This window comes from Corvus cornix, chromosome 3, assembly GCF_000738735.6.
Source record: "Corvus cornix cornix isolate S_Up_H32 chromosome 3, ASM73873v5, whole genome shotgun sequence".
NCBI lineage: Eukaryota > Metazoa > Chordata > Aves > Passeriformes > Corvidae > Corvus > Corvus cornix.
The window spans coordinates 99,747,065-99,764,837 of record NC_047056.1 but is presented as its reverse complement, the minus strand read 5'-3'; the positions used below and the strand labels follow the sequence as shown (position 1 = coordinate 99,764,837).

Genomic DNA, 17,773 nt, shown 5'->3' with positions numbered 1-17,773 from the left:
TAGGGGAGTCCCTGCAGTGTGTTGCAGTGTCTGTTACTGACCCAACTGTTACTTTCCCATCTTAAAATTTTTCCAAGGTATCAAACTGACAGTGTAGAGGGAATAACTGCTTTCTGGGATGCCAGAACTTGGAGGCATAGGGAGGCTGGTGCTGTCTTAGATGCCAGTTGTTGACAGAAAGGTACACTCAGTGCTGCTCTTTTCCCCTGTGGCTCTCTAGATGTTCTCAAGCTGCAGCAAAAAATCTATCCATAGGACCATAGAGATCAAGGCCCAGGAGTGCTTCAAAGAGCGCAACAACAAAGTGTGTGGGAACTCCAGGGTGGATGAAGGGGAGGAATGTGATCCTGGCCTCTTGTACCAACTGGCTGATCCCTGCTGCTCTGCAGACTGTAAACTGAAAGATGGTGCCAAGTGCAGGTAAGGGGAAATGAGCTGCAGCTTCTCTTTTACACAGGAGAGAACAATGGGCTGGGCTGAAAACTCCTAAAGCCACCTGCAGTGTCACAGGCCTCTTTCCTGGCTTTAAGGTTAAATGTGTGAGCTCACAACAGTGAAAGATTTCATGAAAGGCTTCTGTGTGCATACATTAATTTTTACAGCATTCTCTTTTCCTCAGAAGTGTCAAGAGCCACAACCTTGAAAATTATTATTGTGTTGTCATTGTTATTACTATCATTATTATTAAGCAAACTTAGGCAATCAAAAGGCATTAAAAATTTCCTGTGCACACTTTCTGTGCAAATACAATTTTTGTTTGTATTGGAAGGTGGCTTTTTACACTGATGCATACTGGTATTTCCAAACTGCTGCAAAATGTGTTTGAGCAGACAACAGTGACTGCACTAAATGACTCCTCTTTCTGTTGTTGCTTTTTGGGATGCTCATGGCCTTGTTGCAATGCAGTGTCCAATCTTTTTTTTCGTAGTTCAGCTCTACACCACGTAACATTAGAGAGCTTGTGCAACTCCTGTTGTTTAGCAAAAAAATCCATCCATTTTAATGAGTGTTTTTCACCTTCTTGCACTAGGTGAGAACAATGAAAGTAAAGGCAATGCAGAATACAAAGTAGGAAACCTTCAGGACAAACAGAAGGGGGAGAAATGTTTGGGGAAGGAAAGGGTGAAAGATGTTGTCCTAAATTGAACAGCAAGTTACAAGAGGATAATCCCAAGTGCCTTGAATAAATACAAGGGTCCCTGTGTTGTCTCTCAATATGTTGTACTTTCTATGTGATTTTACCTTTACATGAAGAGTGAGTGGGTATGTAGAAAGGTGGTTGTGGGAGAGGGCAGAGAGGGCAAGGGTTGAATCAATGAGTCAATCTCCAAGAAGTAGCTTTTTTTCCCCTAAACATCTTTTTTCTCTGGCTTTGTCACACTTGTACTTATTTTTTTTTTAATTGGTTAATACTGATTTCTTCCATTTTGATCTTTCCCCAGTGACCGGAACAGTCCTTGCTGTAAAGGCTGCCAGTTTGAAAGTGCACAAAAGAAATGCCAAGAAGCCATAAATGCTACTTGTAAAGGAGAGTCGTTTTGCACTGGTGGGATGTGGTTCTGTCCCCTGTATGTCAGCTAGCAAAGTGCTCCAGGCTCAGTGTCCTGTTCAACCCACTTTCTGTCTTGTGCCCTTTAGTCCTCCGGTACATGTAATTTTAGAGACCAGTTAAGCATCACAATATGCTCCTATAATGAGTTTCATTGTAGTTCAGGAGGAACAAAAAAATACTGATATTTTTTTTTTTTTTTTTTTTTTTTTTTTTTTTTTGTTTCTTTAGTGTGTCACTGGGAGGGGACAAGCATGAATTTTGCCATAGAAAGGGTGGAATTACTGCAACTCTGCTTCATTTCCCCGCTTGTTTACTTCCTCCTCATAATCTTTATTGGAGGCAGGGAGTCAAGCCAGAGTGTGTGCTTTGCTGAGGGGGGCTCCAGGGTCTTCACCTACTGCTTGGTTGCCAGTGTCACAATGCCTGAGCTGTTGAAAGCCTCCAGAGCTTCTGCTGCCTCTCAGAGCAGCTGGCAGGGAGCCCGCAGATGAAAGCTAAGAACAAGCTATTGGGTTTTTCCTGGGAAAAGTCTGTATTTCCATTATTTTCCTTTTTTCTTCTGCATACTTAGGTGCTCTGCCCTTTGCTCTAACACAGTCCTCCCACTCTGCTGACTTCCATCTGTAGGGAACAGCAGCGAGTGTCCCCCTCCAGGGAATGCTCCGGATGACACAGTGTGCGTGGACATGGGGAAGTGCAAGGATGGGGAGTGCATCCCTTTCTGCGAGAGGGAGAAGAACCTGCGGTCATGTGCGTGCAACGGTGGGTGACACAGACTGAACTGAAACACGACTGCGACTGAAATCTGTATTTCATCTCTGCTCCTTGGAGAGTGCTGGCTTCACTGTGGGCTGGCCTCTGACAGCTGAGTTTGTGGTTTTTGGGAAAGTTTAAACTGTTGGGTTTTGTCAGCTGTTTTCTGTTTAAAAAGGGAATGCGAATGTCCTCCTGGCTTCTCGTGGTCTGGGTTGAAGACAGTAAGATGAGACTTACGGTCTGACAGTCCAGCTAAGGGAGAGGACACTCTCCTACCTTCCAGCTCTACCACAGATGGACAGAAGGGATTGTAAGGAGATTCCAACCAACCTCTGGATCCAGCATCTGGCAGAGGAGTAGTGGCCTCCAATAAGTGATTAAAGAAAGATATCAAAGAGAATTAAGTCCCTTGAGAATATAGAATCCCCAAGTTCATTCTCCTCCTAACTTGCCTGCCATATACTTCTGCCAATGTGTTTTCCTGCTCCCTTGCTGTCCATATTATCCCTTAAATGTGGAAAAGCAGCCGGGAGTAGAATGAAAGCTTCACAGGGGCAATGCAATGAATTGCTGTGAGCCCCACTCTTTGAGATGGAGGGCATAGCCAAGGAGAAGGATGCGTAGAGATCTCCGAGTCTAAGAAATATTTGTCTTTTTGGATGTGTTTGGAACCTCTTCACTGGCCTGTTGATTCATGCAATGTTGGGGTATCAGCTTGGAGAACTTGGTCCCACTGTACCCCCTAATATGTTGCACAGGGCATGTGATTGAGTTTTAGGCTTGATCGTCACAGTGCCTGAAATTGGGTGGCTTGGTCCTGCCTTCCCTGTGGGGAAGCTGATTAGGACTGTGCTCAGCCAGGGGACATGTGGGTTTGTGGGTTGCAGGTGACTCTTTGTGCTTCCAAGGAATGAGTTTGCTGCTTCATTACAGAAACAGATAATTCCTGCAAGGTGTGCTGCCGGGACGAGCAGGACAGATGCACGCCGTACGTGGATGCCAATGACCAGTTCCTGTTCCTACGCAAGGGGAAGCCTTGCACTGTGGGGTTCTGTGACACAAATGTAGGTGTGCCCAGCTCTGCTCTGCTGGGGGTCTGAGTCCTCGGGAAGGAGGACTGTGCTGGGGAAGAGAAGCCAAAGCTTGAGCAGGGTAACAGGTTTTATGTACCTCTTCATGGGGCAAATATTAAAGGGTGTTGGAGGCTGCAGGTCTTGGAGTTCTGCAGAGACCCATGCAGGGGGAAGCTGTCACCTTCTGCAGCTGCTCAGTACCCCCTCTGCTGCTCCCCACAGCTCAACCAGCTGGCACCCTGCGCAAAGGAGGGGTCTGAGCGCTGCCATAAGCTCGGCTGGGTTTGCAGTGCTTGCCTTCCTAGTTGGTCCCGTTAGCCCAATTTATTTTTACTCCAATAATTCAGGTCAGGGAGCAATCACATGAAAATCCAGCCGGCAGTATCTGAAAGGGGCAGTGAACCTGTGGCAGGGAGACTGATGGGTTGCTGGCATTCAGTGGCCTTTTCCATGGTACAGCTGCACAAACACCTGCAGACCGCAGTGGTTGGAGCTAAACTGGGTGTCAGCAGAAGTGAATTTGGGAGGGCGTGCCCCAGTCCTTGTGCTGGCAGAACTGGAAGACCAAGGTGCTACTGTGTTAAACCCACACAGCCAAATCTGGGAGTGAGTTGGTCTGTAACCTTGGGCTCCTGATAGCTGCAGCTTTCTTGGTGGGTAATGGGAACCGAGGCTCCCAGTGTTTAAATCTCTCCAGAAACATCAGCTTTATGTCCCCTAACATGAGCCAAAGGTGGAGTGGATTTTGCATGTTTCAAACATTAAAACTTGATCTGATTCAGACAACAATCGAATTGAAACTGGTTTGATAAAAATAAGGGCAGTAAAAATGGATTGCTGCTATTGGGCACCAGTGTAAATCTATATTCAGAATGTAAGTGAAGTTACACTGTGTCTGGAGAACTGAGAACTCATTTCATTACCATCATTGTATCTCCTTCTCCAAGAAGGCAGTACTTAGTGCTTAGGTAGCATAAAGTTATTTTGTTACTTTTGCAGGGCAAATGTGAGAAGCAAGTACAGGATGTGATTGAACGATTTTGGGATTTCATAGACCAACTCAGCATCAATACTTTTGGTAAGATACATAACCATATCTTTTGGGGGTGTCTTGAGTTCATGACATAAACCTCTAAAGCCTCAGAGGGAATTAGCTGGCTGGATTTATTCACCCGTGTGCAAGGGTAGATGGTAGCTGTGCTTGTGATATATCTAAGTATGTTTTTGCCTGGAGTTTGACACTACTGATCTCACCTTTTAAAGCTGAAAGGATGGGGGATTGTTTTGCATTTTTGTACTCCATTTTTTGCTGGGCATCTTCCAGGCTTGTGAAAGGGACGATAGCTTCTTGTCTGAATACCAAGAACTAGGTCAATTAGAGAAAAGGATATAACAGTCAGTCTCTTTAGAGGTCAGCTAGATCCAGCAGGGTATGAAGTGGGCCTCTCAGTGGGATTTAAATGTCAACAGACTGGGAGGGGAACACTTCCTTTCTCTTTCATTTAAGAAAACCAGAGGTCACACACCTCAAGCTGTGCCTGTGCTGAGTTGGCCTCCTTGGTCTTGATCCCAACCGTGCAACCCAAGCAGGTGTCACCTCACCCCAGGTGTCACCCCCAGTGTCTCGCCCTGTGTTACTGGCACCAGACAAAACCAGTGGTTAAGCTGGTGCTGTGTCATGAGCCCTAACTGTGTGTGCTCATGGTATTGCTGTGCCTGCACAGTGCAGTTATTTGAGTTGTGGCTTTCAGTCTCAAGTTTCAGGGACAAAAAATTTTCTTACGTAATTGATAAAGCTATTTAGCCTGCTTGGATAGAGGCAGTTTTTGAATCTTTGACATTCAAATATTTTGTTTGTGGAGGCAGGTAGAGATCACATGACTGTTACATCAGAATTTGGTAATGGACTCACAGTGTGTCTTGTATGAGAGGGGCACCTTGGCTGGCTCAGTTTGGCTGTTCCAAAACAACCCATATTAAATATTACACCCTTACAGCATTTCTATTCCGAGAACAGAGAAAAACCTGCTATTGTTAACATACTGGATACAATTTTCTAAAATTGTATAATTTTATCTTTACCTACTCCAAAGTAGGCAGCCTGTGCTTCTCTGAGCAATTCTGAGGTTTCACTTGACTGAGCAGTGGCTGCAGAAGGGGGGGATAGATGTGTGTGTTCATGAAACTGTATTTGGTTGGTAACTGACAGATTTGAACTCGTTTCACAGGGAAGTTCCTAGCAGATAATATAGTGGGCTCTGTGCTTGTCTTCTCCTTACTGTTTTGGATTCCTCTCAGCATCCTTGTGCACTGTGTGGTGAGTAAGCTGTCTTTGAGATGACTGCTGTGAGAACATCCTTCATATGTGAAATGGCAGATGGCTGTGAGAGAAAATCATGGGAAGCTTTTAGCAAACCCTGAGGGGAAGTTCAGCATATGTAAGGCTTACTGCTCCTTCAGTAGGCAAAACTCTTGCTAAACTCTGCCAGGCCCTGGCAGACCCAGTGTTCCCATGACTATTCCCTGGAGCCTTTCCCATTCTTTCCCAGGCAGATTTTCTTTCTCTGCCTTCTAAATTCTACCCAAGTATAATTTTAGTATTTTTAGCATTAAGAACAAAGTCTTCTAAAGCCCTGTGAAGAAATAAGACACCCACATTTTGAGGGGATACCCAGAGTGGGAAGTGATCTTAGTTGATCTTGGGTGGATGGGTAAAGAGAGAGAGAGCTCATGGCAACGGGGAGTGTGGACATGCGGTGTGCTGCCAACAGCAGTGTGGGCTTAGAGCAAAGGGGTGCTGTGCCCACAGGCACTCCTGGGATGAATGGGAAGGCATGGGAAGTAGGGGAAGAGAAAAGAGCCCCCCACAAAGTGCTGTGTCCCTGCAGGAAAAAGGAGACCTTGCCATAGAGAAATTATATTTCTTATTTTTTGTGTGTTTCTCAATAGGACAAGAAACTGGACAAGCAGTACGAGGAGAACACAAAGTCCCTGTTTTGCCCCAGTGTAAGTTGCTAAGTCTGAGTTGGCAGAAGGCTGTCTCATGTATTGGAAAACCTGAACGTCAGGTGCCTGCAGAATATTTACCAAAAGAGTAGCAACAGAGAGCCCCAGAGCCCCCTGCTGCAGAGGGGTGAATCCATGTGAGGGGAGGCTGGTTTCTGAACAAGCCTCTGTTCACTCTCACCAAGCACTGCAGTGTGGCAGGGTCTGATCCTTCCTTCCTGTAAGAGCTGAGCCTTGTTGGCAGAGCCACTGTGGTGCAGCAGAGAGGGGCAGGAAGCCCTCCGGGGCAGGAAGCCGCTCTGCTCCACAGAGCACAGCTTCGCCCGTGTCCGGCATCCCCTCGGCACAGTGCACTCGGCAGTGCCAGCCACAGGCTGCTTCTTCCCAGCCAGGTGCTGTCACTGAAGCACGAGGCTCAAAAATCTCTGCAAAATGCAGTGTCTTTGCTGCAGAATTGTTGTTTGCAGGAGTTGGCTTCTAGCAGCCAGGTGTGCTACAGCCTTCCAGTTGCTGAAGGGGCCCATTGGTGGCACTTCTCACCTTGTAAATACTGAGCTGGGAGAGGGGAAGAGCAAAAAAATGCCAAGATAAATTTTAATTACAGTCCAGCACATGGCACCTTGTGACATAGTTTTGGGTATACTTTCCTGTGCTTTGACAATCCAGTTCCTATTAAGAACTGAAATACTCAATTAAGGAAATGCTGTTCTGTAAGGGGAGGGGGGAAAATGCCTCTCAGAGCTCTTCCTTGTACAACCATTGGAGGAAGCATACTGAAGTCAGAGACCACTGAGGCAGACCGCCTCTGTCATCTACTGTGACAGAACTGAGGGTGGTCTTAGTTCAAGTGCCCCACAGCTGGTCTTGAATGCCATGAGAAAAGTTATCTTATTGCTTCTTACCTGCATTCAACTGAGAAAATCCCAGAGGGGGGAGAGAGAGAGCAGAGGTATAGCCAATGGGCTCCTTCCACCAGCAACAATTAACAGATTTGTGTCTTTTGAATCTGCTGAGGATGGAGCACTTGGGAAATGGTAACAGCTAAACACCTCATCCTTCCCAAGATTAACATTTGCTGAGGTCGTTGGGGATTTTTTCATGCCTAGAGATCTCTGGGTATTTTCCAAACCATGCTCAAATAGAAGCAGGCATCAATGGACCTGTACTTAATCTGGGTTGCAGAATTTGGCTGTGATGACACTGGTCCCTGCAGTCTTTGACCCTGTGTTCAGTGCAGCTTCTTGTACATGAAACCATGAACTCTCCAAGTTGGAGGACTGGAATAAGCTGTACCTTGGACTGTTTCCCTGCACTGAGCAATGTGTCATGTGGCTTGACCCTGCATTTCCAGTCCTAGGTTTTGCCAAAGCAGTTGGGCCCCAGGAAGGTAGGGCTGAGAGAGTCATCAGCTCTGTCCCAGTGAGGCTAGCCCTCGCGGTGCTTTATACAGACAAGGAAGAAGCAGAGATAGAAGGGCCTTTCTGCCTTTAGGGAGTGGCAGGGAGGACGTGGTAGCCTTTAGGCTGTTCTAACAGGAGTGCAGCGGCTCCTCAGAAGGTGCCTTCTCCCTTTGAAAAATGGTGCAAAACCCAAACCCTGGACTAGCTGCTGGTTGCTTTTGCCACGGCTTTTGACGCGGCTGCTTGTGTCTCGCAGAACGTGGAGATGCTCAGCAGCCTGGACTCCGCCTCCGTTCGCATCATCAAGCCGTTCCCCGCGGCGCCGGCCACCAGCCGGCACCAGCCGCTGCAGCCCCTGACGGCCGCGCCCGCTGCGCCCGCGCCCCCCAAGCAGGACCACCAAAGGATGGACACCATCCAGGAGGACCCGAGCACCGACTCGCACATCGACGAGGACGCCTTCGAGAAGGACCCTTTCCCAAACAGCAGCTCGGCCGCCAAATCTTTTGAGGACTTGACAGACCATCCTGTCATTAGGAGTGAGAAAGCTTCATCCTTCAAACTACAGCGCCAGAACCGGGTGGACAGCAAAGAAACAGAGTGCTAGTGTCCTGCTGCCTTCTAAATGTGTGACTTGTGTCTGCAAAATACGGATCTGAAACCATTTCATTTCTATAAATATAAATATATGTATATATATTTTTGTGAGGGAGTGGGAGAATAAGGAAGTGACCTACTGCAGATGCTGGTCATGTGTATGACCTTCCTTAAACTACATTTATTAGAGCATTATATCTTTTAAAAAGGAAAATCCAAACTAAAACTGGCTTGTTTTTGAAGCTTTTTGGATTTGTTTTTCTATTTCCTTGACCTTTAACATTTCCTTCAACCTGTGGTGCAAAACCAAATATCCTAATGGATATTGGATTGTGTATATCAGCCTTTTTTTATAATTTAATATTTTGTAGTCTGACAGCACTGATAGACAAAATTAAGGGGCTTTTAAAACCAAAATGAACACTGCAATATGTTCCATAATAGAGTAGATAATTTAGCAATTTAAGGTACATATAAACAAAAGCCTAAGCACATGCCTTGAGAACAGAGAGTAATGAAACAAATATAATTACAGTCTCTCGCAGCATTCAATGAAATGCATAATCAGAATAAAGGAGCTTAATATGCCCAGCTTCTGTATAAATAAAAAGATCACAGAGGCTGTTAAACTGTATACGGTGCATGAGAAATGCTCCTCTAGCTTGAAACTTCTGCCTCAGTGGTGAGGCTGTCTTGTCTTCGTGGCTTTTGTTGGGAGCTTCCCACTCTGCACTAAGGTTTGTGTGTTGCAGGTGTCTGGTTGGAGAAGAACTGTAAGGGAAGAAATCATTTATGCAGATGACATTTTAAACTGCTGTTTGCAGTGGTTTTGGTGCAGAAATGTTTCTCCAAATGTTATTTTAAAATAGGCAACACTATTGTTGAAATGTTCAAATTGCTGAGCTCCATTTTCCGTGGTGTCTGTGGCCTTTGGAAGCTCCTACTGCATGAATGATGGGAAGAAATCACTCCATTGCAGGGGAGGCATTTGTTTAAAAACAATTGTGCATTTAGTAAAGAAATAAACCTTTGTTAAAACGTGCAGGGTAAGTATAAGGAGCAGATTTTATGAATTCAGATTCTCACACAGGTAGTTAAAATGTGATGTTAGAAGTTGGTAATTGGATGGTGTCTTCTGTACACCTGGAGATGTGTCAGGTGAGCTGGACCTGGCACATGAGCATTGTTTAGGCTCAGTAGCAGATGGACTGACACAGTCAGTCTTGGTAGTACAGCAGCACCTTCATTCTGCATCTGTTTCCTCCCACAATAATCCATTGATAAAACTGACAGAATGGGGCCAAGGGCAGAACCATTTAACTGTTACAAGCCTAGACTCAGCCACAGGGAAGCGGGGCTGCGGTAAGCCCGTGATCTTAAGTGTGAGGGAAAGGAACCAAACCTCTGCTGCAAAGCTGTGTGAGTACTCCCTCTCCTCCACACCCAAGGATCCTTGTTACACTAGTACTTGAATGTGTGCCTTATGGTATTCCTATCTGACGAGCTATTGTGTTTTATATACTTGTTTTGAACTTTGGGGTTGTTTGTTTTGTGTTCGGGTTTTCATTTTTTGATTCAGTGCAAAGTATATGTGTGAGGAGTTAATTTAATTCCCAGCAAAATAAAAGCTTTTTATATTAAAAAAAAAAAATCAGTTAAACAAGAGCTGTTTCTATGCAGTCCTTTTCTTAAAGATCTCTATGCTTTGGTTGTCAAAGCCTGGGTTAAAAGTCTGGCATGCAGCCAGGCAGGAGCCAGGATTTCTGACAATTCCTTTCTGAGCCTGGGTGCTGCAGAGGCCAGACCCAGAGAATCTATGGTGCAGACCCACACCCTAAGGGCTGCCTGCTTCCTGCCTGGGCTGGAGCTGGTCTTTCCATGTGTCCTGCAGATTATCATCAGTTCAGATGGTGACATTAATGCCTAAGGGATGGGGATGTGCTCAAATGCCTGTTCAGGCACCAAATCTGTAAGTACATGTTCTCAGCACAAAGGTCTTTACATCCCAGGTGAAAACCACACAGTGGCAAGTGCTTGGGAGCATGAAAACGGAGATTTGGAGCAGGCCTTGGAAAGCACTGAATCCATCCCCCAGGCTGAGCTGTATTCCAGAAACTGAAAGCAGTATTTGCATGGTTTGTTCTTAACATCTAAGGCAAGAATATCCACAGCTTCCCACAGGGAATCCCTTTTGCTTTACTGTAAGCATTTACTACAGAAAGGATAGTCCAGTTTAATACTCATAAATATTTATATATCAAACGCTTCTGCCCTTCTGCCAGGGCTCCAGGCACATGAAAAATAACTACTTATGCTCCAGTTTATAACACTTACATAGTAGATGACAGGTCTTGGCCAGCTTGTCTTAATTCTTTAATGAAGCAAAGGCAGTCTAACGGCTCTAACAGTGTGGGACAGCATGAGAGCCTCTCATTGCTCTCTCACCCACTACAAAATAAACACACCTGTTCCATGTCAACATAACTGTTAATACAGCCCAGAATTATGTATTTGCACTGATACGTGTTTGGATTTTTATGCACTGCTGCTGCTATCATTTTTGCTGCTATCTGGCTTGCTAGACAGTAATTTCCCAAAGCATTTTTTTCCATACTTGTTGAAATTCATCTAGGTTTCAGGCAAAATGTTTTTTTATCTGTAAAGGCAGTTTTGTAGTTTGTGTTGGCCAAAATCTGCATGGTCTGCAGTACTTACATGTTACCTAAGCTGTTAAATTACGGCTGAATCCCAAAGCTCACTTGAAAGGTCTCCATAACTTGATGGCAAGTGACATAGGGTGCAGCTTTGTCAGCAGAGATGCATACCTTTTCTAGTAGTTTCTCCAAGTTCATTATTCACCAGTTTCGTACTGCCTAAAAACATGCACTGATCTAAAAGCTGTGCCTATACACAAGAGCTGCTGCTGGTGCTAGAGTTAAGATAAATTTTAAAACCCCTGCTCTAAACTACTCTCTTATCACTACCAAAGCCAAAGTAAAACTCGGCTTTTCCTGCCGTATTACATCCAAATAAATTAACCTGGACTGACATTAATGGCTCTTGACAAACTCCACACTACTGCCTCGTACGAGCTCCTCTGTGTTTAAAGCAAGTAGATGGTATTAATCACAGTGCAGTCCCCAAAGCTCGCCAAGGCCAGGAACTGCTCAGGGCAGCCTCTATCCTTTGGCCACAGAGCAGCTGAGACTCATTTTCCTCTGAGTCTTCCAAGGAAAGAGCTACTCATCCCCACACCTACCCTGGCAACAGCAGCCTGAAGAAAAACCACCCCACGACACATCCCAAGTGGTCTCACCTTTATTCTCCCACAGACCAAGAGCAGGGGACAGAGAAGAGCATTGCTGGGGACTCCCCAGTGCCCCATTCCCTGAGGACACAGTTTGCAGCAGCTGCTGGATAATGGGCTGGCTCTGTCTGGCATGGCTGCCCAGCTCCTCCCTGCAGGGATCTCACAGAAGACTGGCCTCAGGGTTCGTGTGGTCCACGTCACGCCAGTAAGGAAGCAGTGAAGGAAGAGCTGACAGTTTGTTTTCCAGGCGTGACCACAGCTGAGCTGCAAGAAAGCTGTTGCCTTTTGTTGATAAATGAAGACCATCAGACAAATAGGAAGAGAAATCCTACAAGGAAGGTTAAAACCATGTATTAATGTATTTGCTAGCTGCAAAGAGAAGGTCTTGAGTAATTCTTCAAAGCCAGCTGCTAAACTGGTTTTATTTTTCACTGTTTATGTTAAAATATTAAGAGATGATGGCCAAAATCACTGCTATTCATCAGGAAAAGATCATGGGATTAAGTGATGCAATCAAAATATTGCATCAGCTGCTCTACTGAACAGTCTACTGCATTGGGGAGTGCATGGGAGAGAAAAGGTTCAGTGTCCAAACTGGAGTTACCTGCTTGCAGGGAAAGTCTGCAGTCTCCCATGGGTGAGTTTGGGTATTTGGTCAGAAGCATCAGCAACACCCTCGTGCAGCCAGATCTAACCTTGAAGTTAGCCCAACACTGCACAGTGGGTCAGACAAGAAGCCTCCAGAGGCCCCTTCCAACCTAAACGATTCCATGACTCAAGTCCAAGGAAAAGGCTGTTAAGATATAATGCACTCAGGGGACATTTGCTAACCAAGTATCACGGCCAGGTTGTATAAAGCTTTATTTCTCATTGCCAGCTATGAAGCACTCAGGATTATACTTCTTCTTCTCTAAGTGTTTGGATGTATTTTGTACCATTTCAGTGATAATGCAGCACTACCAGCTCCTCTATGCTAAACGATGCCTTTCACAATTCATGACAGTTTCAAACATTTCTGATTTCATCATACCTGATTCTTCTGCATCAGGGTCCAGAGGTCGAGCACATCCGTGCCACATTCCCTGGCGACCTGGACACAGGCCTGGGCGTACTGGCCGGTGGTGGCATTGCAGCGGTTCAGTTTGTCACCTACCAATCAGAAACAAAACAAACATCCAGCAACTGCCACCGATGCAGCGCCATTTCAGTCTTCTGTGGCACGCACCATGTGTATCAGTTTGTTAAACCAGCAGACATAACCCCTCACAAACGAAATCCAAAGCACAGCAAGAGAAGTGGCTAGAAGCTACAGCTTGTGTGGTCTTTTTCGGGGCACCCTTTGGTTCCGAGTCACTTGAAAATGTCTCTTTTTGACAAATATACATCAGGTTGAGAGAGAAGCAACAGCAACAAGCACACAGCATAACTCTGCTGCTGATAGCTTTCATCTTCTGGCAAGCTTCAGGTGAAAGCAGTACTTAGATTTAAAACTCTTCATACATCTGCTAACAGAAGGTAAAACAGTTAAGTAAATGGAAATCTATTTACAAGTTGCCTTCTGCTTTTTGTCCAACTTCCACATGAAAACTGCTCCTTGCAGTAGCCCTCGTGCTACTTTTCACACCTAGATCAATGCTTCTGTGAACATCACCATCCTCCTGCTTCCCATCTCTCCTTTGCTCTTAATCTATGTGACAAAACTAGAAATAGGCAGAATATTTCTCCTTGATACTGGAGGGCAGATGAGCTAATATTGCTGCTTATTATGCCCACAATACTTCATTTGTGGTCCATGGTCTGAGATCACCCTGTCTTTTGTTCCATCCCTAGACAGTACTCTCTTTTAGACAGATGCTGGCAGATTCAATGCTGTAAATTCAAGTTTCCTCCATCCCTACCCCATAAAAAGGGCAGCTTTAAGAGGAAAATGGATTAACATTACAAGTGCTCCTTGATAGCTGGGAGCCAGATAAGCAGCATTTGAGGTGTGCTCACATGACATCACATCAAAGCCTCCTAATGCAAAATCACACAATAATGTTGTCTAATTTAACGCAGTTTAAACTTATGGTCATCTTCAGAGTTTTACTGCTTTGATTGAAAACACAACTCAGGATATGCAACACCACCTAAATTATAGAAAACTGTGCCACTAAGGTACCAGCTCTGTATTCACCTGACCTAACTCTCAAGTTTTTTATAAATGTGCAAGAGCTGCACAAGATGTCCCAATAGAAAAAAGAACATGCTCTCAGGAGGAATAAACTGTCACTGCTGGAGTCAGTGGGATTATGGCATTTTCCACCAGCTCTGTAACAAAAGTAGTGTTACTATGTCTCTAATTTTAGAGTTAGCTTAAACAACGTGATAGGAAATCATTTAACTACCTTTTTCTTCTTTTTCAGGCACTTTTATTAGAATCCTTAGAATATGATATTCTCTGGTATTGCTTTTTTAACTTTAAAGTAAACCTGGCTGGGATATTACTGCTTATCCAAACAGACATGAAATCTGCTGTACCTAGTATAAAATTTTTTAAGGCACACAATGCCAAAGTATCTTCCATTATTTGTATTATTTTGGAAGCTGCTGGGACACAAGGTAATCTGCCTAGGCCCCATGTTCTTAGAGGGTGGCCACTTCTGTCGGTTCTATGCATTAACACATCAATCAACACTTTGGAAAAGATGTTAGTAATTAGTTGATAGTTACTCCACGAGCTTATCCAGAAGTTGTTTAGTAAAACAGCAGCCCTTTTCCAACAAGTCAGAGAACACACGACTGCAATATGGCACACACATGGAGGAAATCACCTGACAACCTGGGATCTGTCACACTCTGCTGGTAAAATGCAGAAATTCCACCCATCCTCATCACTCTTACCTTTGGCAAGACATGCCTTTTCCCAAGCTGATTCCTGAAGAGGTGGTGGTGTTATCAAAATAATCCTGTCTGCAGAAATGTCTACTGACTTCAGGTACTGCACCATGCTCTTCAGGTTGGCGGCATATTCCTCCAAAGGAACGTGTTGCTTAGGGTTCAGCTCTGAGAGGGGTGGAGCACATGCATCAGTGGGGCTGAGCTCCCTGCAGGTTTGTTACACAGCATTAACAGGGCTTTTACACAGTATGGCCATGGACACTCATTTCCAGCATGCAGTTCCCCTCAGCCATGGATTCAGGAGTTGTGGTAGAAAAATTCTGTTCCTCAATACCCAAAGCAGACAAATCAAGAGTTTAAAGACAGCATTTCCAACTAAGGCAAATGAGGCACAGGGGAAAAAAATCCAACACTTGGGTTTTTTCAAGATGCTTTTTTTTACAACTTCGTATCTTATTATTAGAACACATAATCATCTCAAACCTCACCGGAACCAAATCTGAGATTTCTAATATTCTTGTATGCAGAGAAAATTTTGGAAAGTCCCATGGACATGCAGTCAGTCCTTCATGCACTGATGTTGACATTTTGATTAGACTGTATCCTGCTATGCTTATCTGGAAGAGAATCCAAATGCTACCTTCCCTCCTTTCCTCAGCCCATCTACCAAGAACTCATCAGACTCCTTTAAAGACAGAAAAATCAGCTGGATGCTCTACTCCAATTTTAGGCAATTGCTATACAACTAAGTCTTGAGCACCCTGAAATTTACTTTTCTAATATTAAAACTTGGTGATAGGGAGAGAAATGGAAGGCACTGCATGGTCCAAATACAAATAAAATGACTGAAAACAAACCTCTGTATAAATGAAAAGAGAGCAATCAGTTCCTGGAGAAGTTGCAGGAAAAGCCTACGAAATGTTCTGCCTTTTCTATGAAACTGTAAAACCATTTTAAGAGAACAGGTCACAGGAAAAACAGACAGAAAGCAAGCTACCCTACCTTTCAAAGCACTGTCATTAGCTCCAAAGAAAATAGTAACTGCAACAATACTGTCAGCACTAGTACTTTCAGTGATCAGTCTTGGAAGAATCAATTTAGCCCATCTGGTGTTGTACCCCGAGATCCCACGATTCACAACATCACATTTTCTGAAACGGAGACACATTTCAAAAAGAACATCTCTCCTTTGTCCACCAAAACAAAACTTGGGAGGCTTTGAACCATTCTGTCAGGCCATCTGCCTCCATCCCTCTCAGGAAAAACAAAATGTCACAGGAGTTTTCAATGGGATCATACTTTGAAAGTGCACACATAGGCTGCACACATAGTATTTACCTGTTACTTACACCATGCAACTAGAACAACAATTCTGACAATCACTAAGGAATTTTTAATTTCCACTCAAGCTTTCAGTGGAAACACCCAGTAAGTATTTCCACCAGCTCTGGGTATGCTGCCCAGAAGGCAGTTCCACTTCACTAAATAAATAAATGTCAATAAATAAACATGCATTAAATATTAACTGCTGTTGGTTTTCATTTAGAAAAGCTGCATGACTTTCTGCAAGATAGATATTACTTTTGAAATTTAAGCTCTTACCTGACCAGTCTCTCAGCAAGGTATGCCCCCCAGCCGTTTTCCTGGAAGGAGTACTGAAAACAAGGAAAATGGTTAGATCCTCACTGGAAGAGCTTGTTCCCCAGAGCTCAGCCCCACCAGTGGCACCTTCCCACCTCAAAAGCTTTAGTGCATGGCCTCTGGCACTGCTGCTGCAGCGTTTTGTCCCTCCCTGCCCTGTCCCTCAGAGGTCAAACAGTCCTGGTTTTACCCAGGTACACCACTGGCAACCGAGGCATCACAGGGCTGTGCCTAAGGAGGGATGGACCCTGTTGTCCCTTCAAAATCCAAACTGACTGCTGTCGGACTGTAGTTTCGTTTTGGCCAGTGAGGATTTCTTATATTTGTATGTAGTATTCTTCTACTTTATTTCTAAGATCCTTTCATTCTGGAGAGCACCTCTCAAAAATGCTCTCTCCACATGCTGTTTTGGAGTGCAGTTTAATACCTACCCCTTCCAGAAGTGGAAAAACTAATTCCTTCTCCTTATTCCCACTGCTGCACCATCCTCCTTGCTACAAGTCCGCACAGTGAGTCGGTTTAGACACCCATCTCCCATTAAACTTGGTCTCTGGTTAGTTATTTTTTCATCAGAGCAGCTCCGTGACCCACCACACAGCCCACGCAACAGAAGGCAAGGACCCAAAATCAACGCTAAAAAGCTGGTGCTGCCTCAAAGGAGATGTTCACCAGGCCGTGGTCCAGTCCCGTCAATGGAGACCCTGGCTCCGGGCTGGGCGAGCTGGACACAAGGAGCTGGGATGCACCAGCGTGAGGGCAGAGTGCGAGGGCATGGGCAGCACGCTGGGCTCCCCGGATGGAAAATGCCGCTGACACCGACACATCCCAAGCTACACTTTCACCTTCGCGCCTCTGACATAGCGAGCTCAGGAATTCCTGTGAAACGGCTCCAAATCCCATAAACGCCCACCAGGGGCGAAGGCCCCTGGCAGAGCCTCAGGGCGGGTCCGGCAGGGGTGTGAGCGCGGCCCCATGGACACGGCTACGGCCGCCGGACCGTCGCTCTCCCGCCGCTCGGCACCGCCGCTCGGCCCAACGCCGGGATGCTGCTGGGCCGCCGGCCCCGGTACGAGGAGCCGGGCTGGCCAGGGAGCTCCACACGGGAATTGCGGGGCCAGGGGCGGGCGGGGCGAGCACTACCTCAGTGATGGAGTCTCCGAAGAGGAGGACTCGGGGCCAGCGCAGGAGCCGCCCGCGGGCTCCCGCCTCCAGCAGCGCCATGGCCGCGGCCGGACATCCGCCGGGAGCGGCGGCAGGAGGAGGCGGTGGTGGCCTCGCCGCTTCCTCTGCAGCGGGAAATGGGGCGGATCGGTGGAAAGCGCCGGTTACAAACCGCCTTCAGGTTCTAGCTCAATTTTTTTATCGCCTCTTTAAAAGGCTCATTCGTGCAGGTGCGCGGGGAGAGCGCGCCCGCGGCAGCCGGGGACCCACCCCCTCATACACCCCCCTTGTGCTGGCTGGAGGTACTTTCAAAAGAACGCAATATTTTATGGGTTTTACCTGTTTCAAAGAGACTTCCCTCTTAAGAAAATGCAACTACCTCATTTAAAAGACTCTA

General features: G+C 45.7%; 2 protein-coding genes across 3 annotated transcripts in view; one reads left to right on the top strand and one right to left on the bottom strand.

The window, feature by feature from the left end:
- The window catches only part of ADAM17 (ADAM metallopeptidase domain 17), a 35,560-nt gene extending 25,513 nt beyond the window's left edge, over positions 1-10,047 (top strand). Inside the window, exons 12-19 of the mRNA XM_010393329.4 lie at positions 221-420; positions 1,443-1,546; positions 2,180-2,314; positions 3,242-3,372; positions 4,381-4,459; positions 5,610-5,698; positions 6,331-6,387; positions 8,044-10,047. Coding sequence (XP_010391631.4) covers positions 221-420; positions 1,443-1,546; positions 2,180-2,314; positions 3,242-3,372; positions 4,381-4,459; positions 5,610-5,698; positions 6,331-6,387; positions 8,044-8,394 — 1,146 coding nt within the window. The 3' untranslated portion in view covers positions 8,395-10,047. The remainder of the gene's footprint in view (positions 1-220; positions 421-1,442; positions 1,547-2,179; positions 2,315-3,241; positions 3,373-4,380; positions 4,460-5,609; positions 5,699-6,330; positions 6,388-8,043) is intronic.
- Positions 8,818-17,478, bottom strand: IAH1 (isoamyl acetate hydrolyzing esterase 1 (putative)). Of its 2 annotated transcripts, XR_005604068.1 has the most exons (7): positions 17,356-17,478; positions 16,177-16,229; positions 15,577-15,725; positions 14,578-14,739; positions 12,725-12,843; positions 11,701-12,022; positions 8,818-9,155 (listed from the first exon to the last, which is right to left on the bottom strand). XR_005604068.1 is itself a non-coding variant. In XM_010393328.4 (6 exons), exons 1-6 carry the CDS (start codon positions 17,434-17,436, stop codon positions 11,855-11,857), a joined length of 732 nt encoding a protein of 243 aa, XP_010391630.1. In that variant the 5' UTR covers positions 17,437-17,478; the 3' UTR covers positions 11,685-11,854. The 2 variants fall into 2 exon arrangements, 1 of the variants encoding a protein (XP_010391630.1); XM_010393328.4 differs by lacking the exon at positions 8,818-9,155 and having other exon boundaries at positions 11,685-12,022.
- Positions 17,479-17,773: the final 295 nt, after the last annotated feature.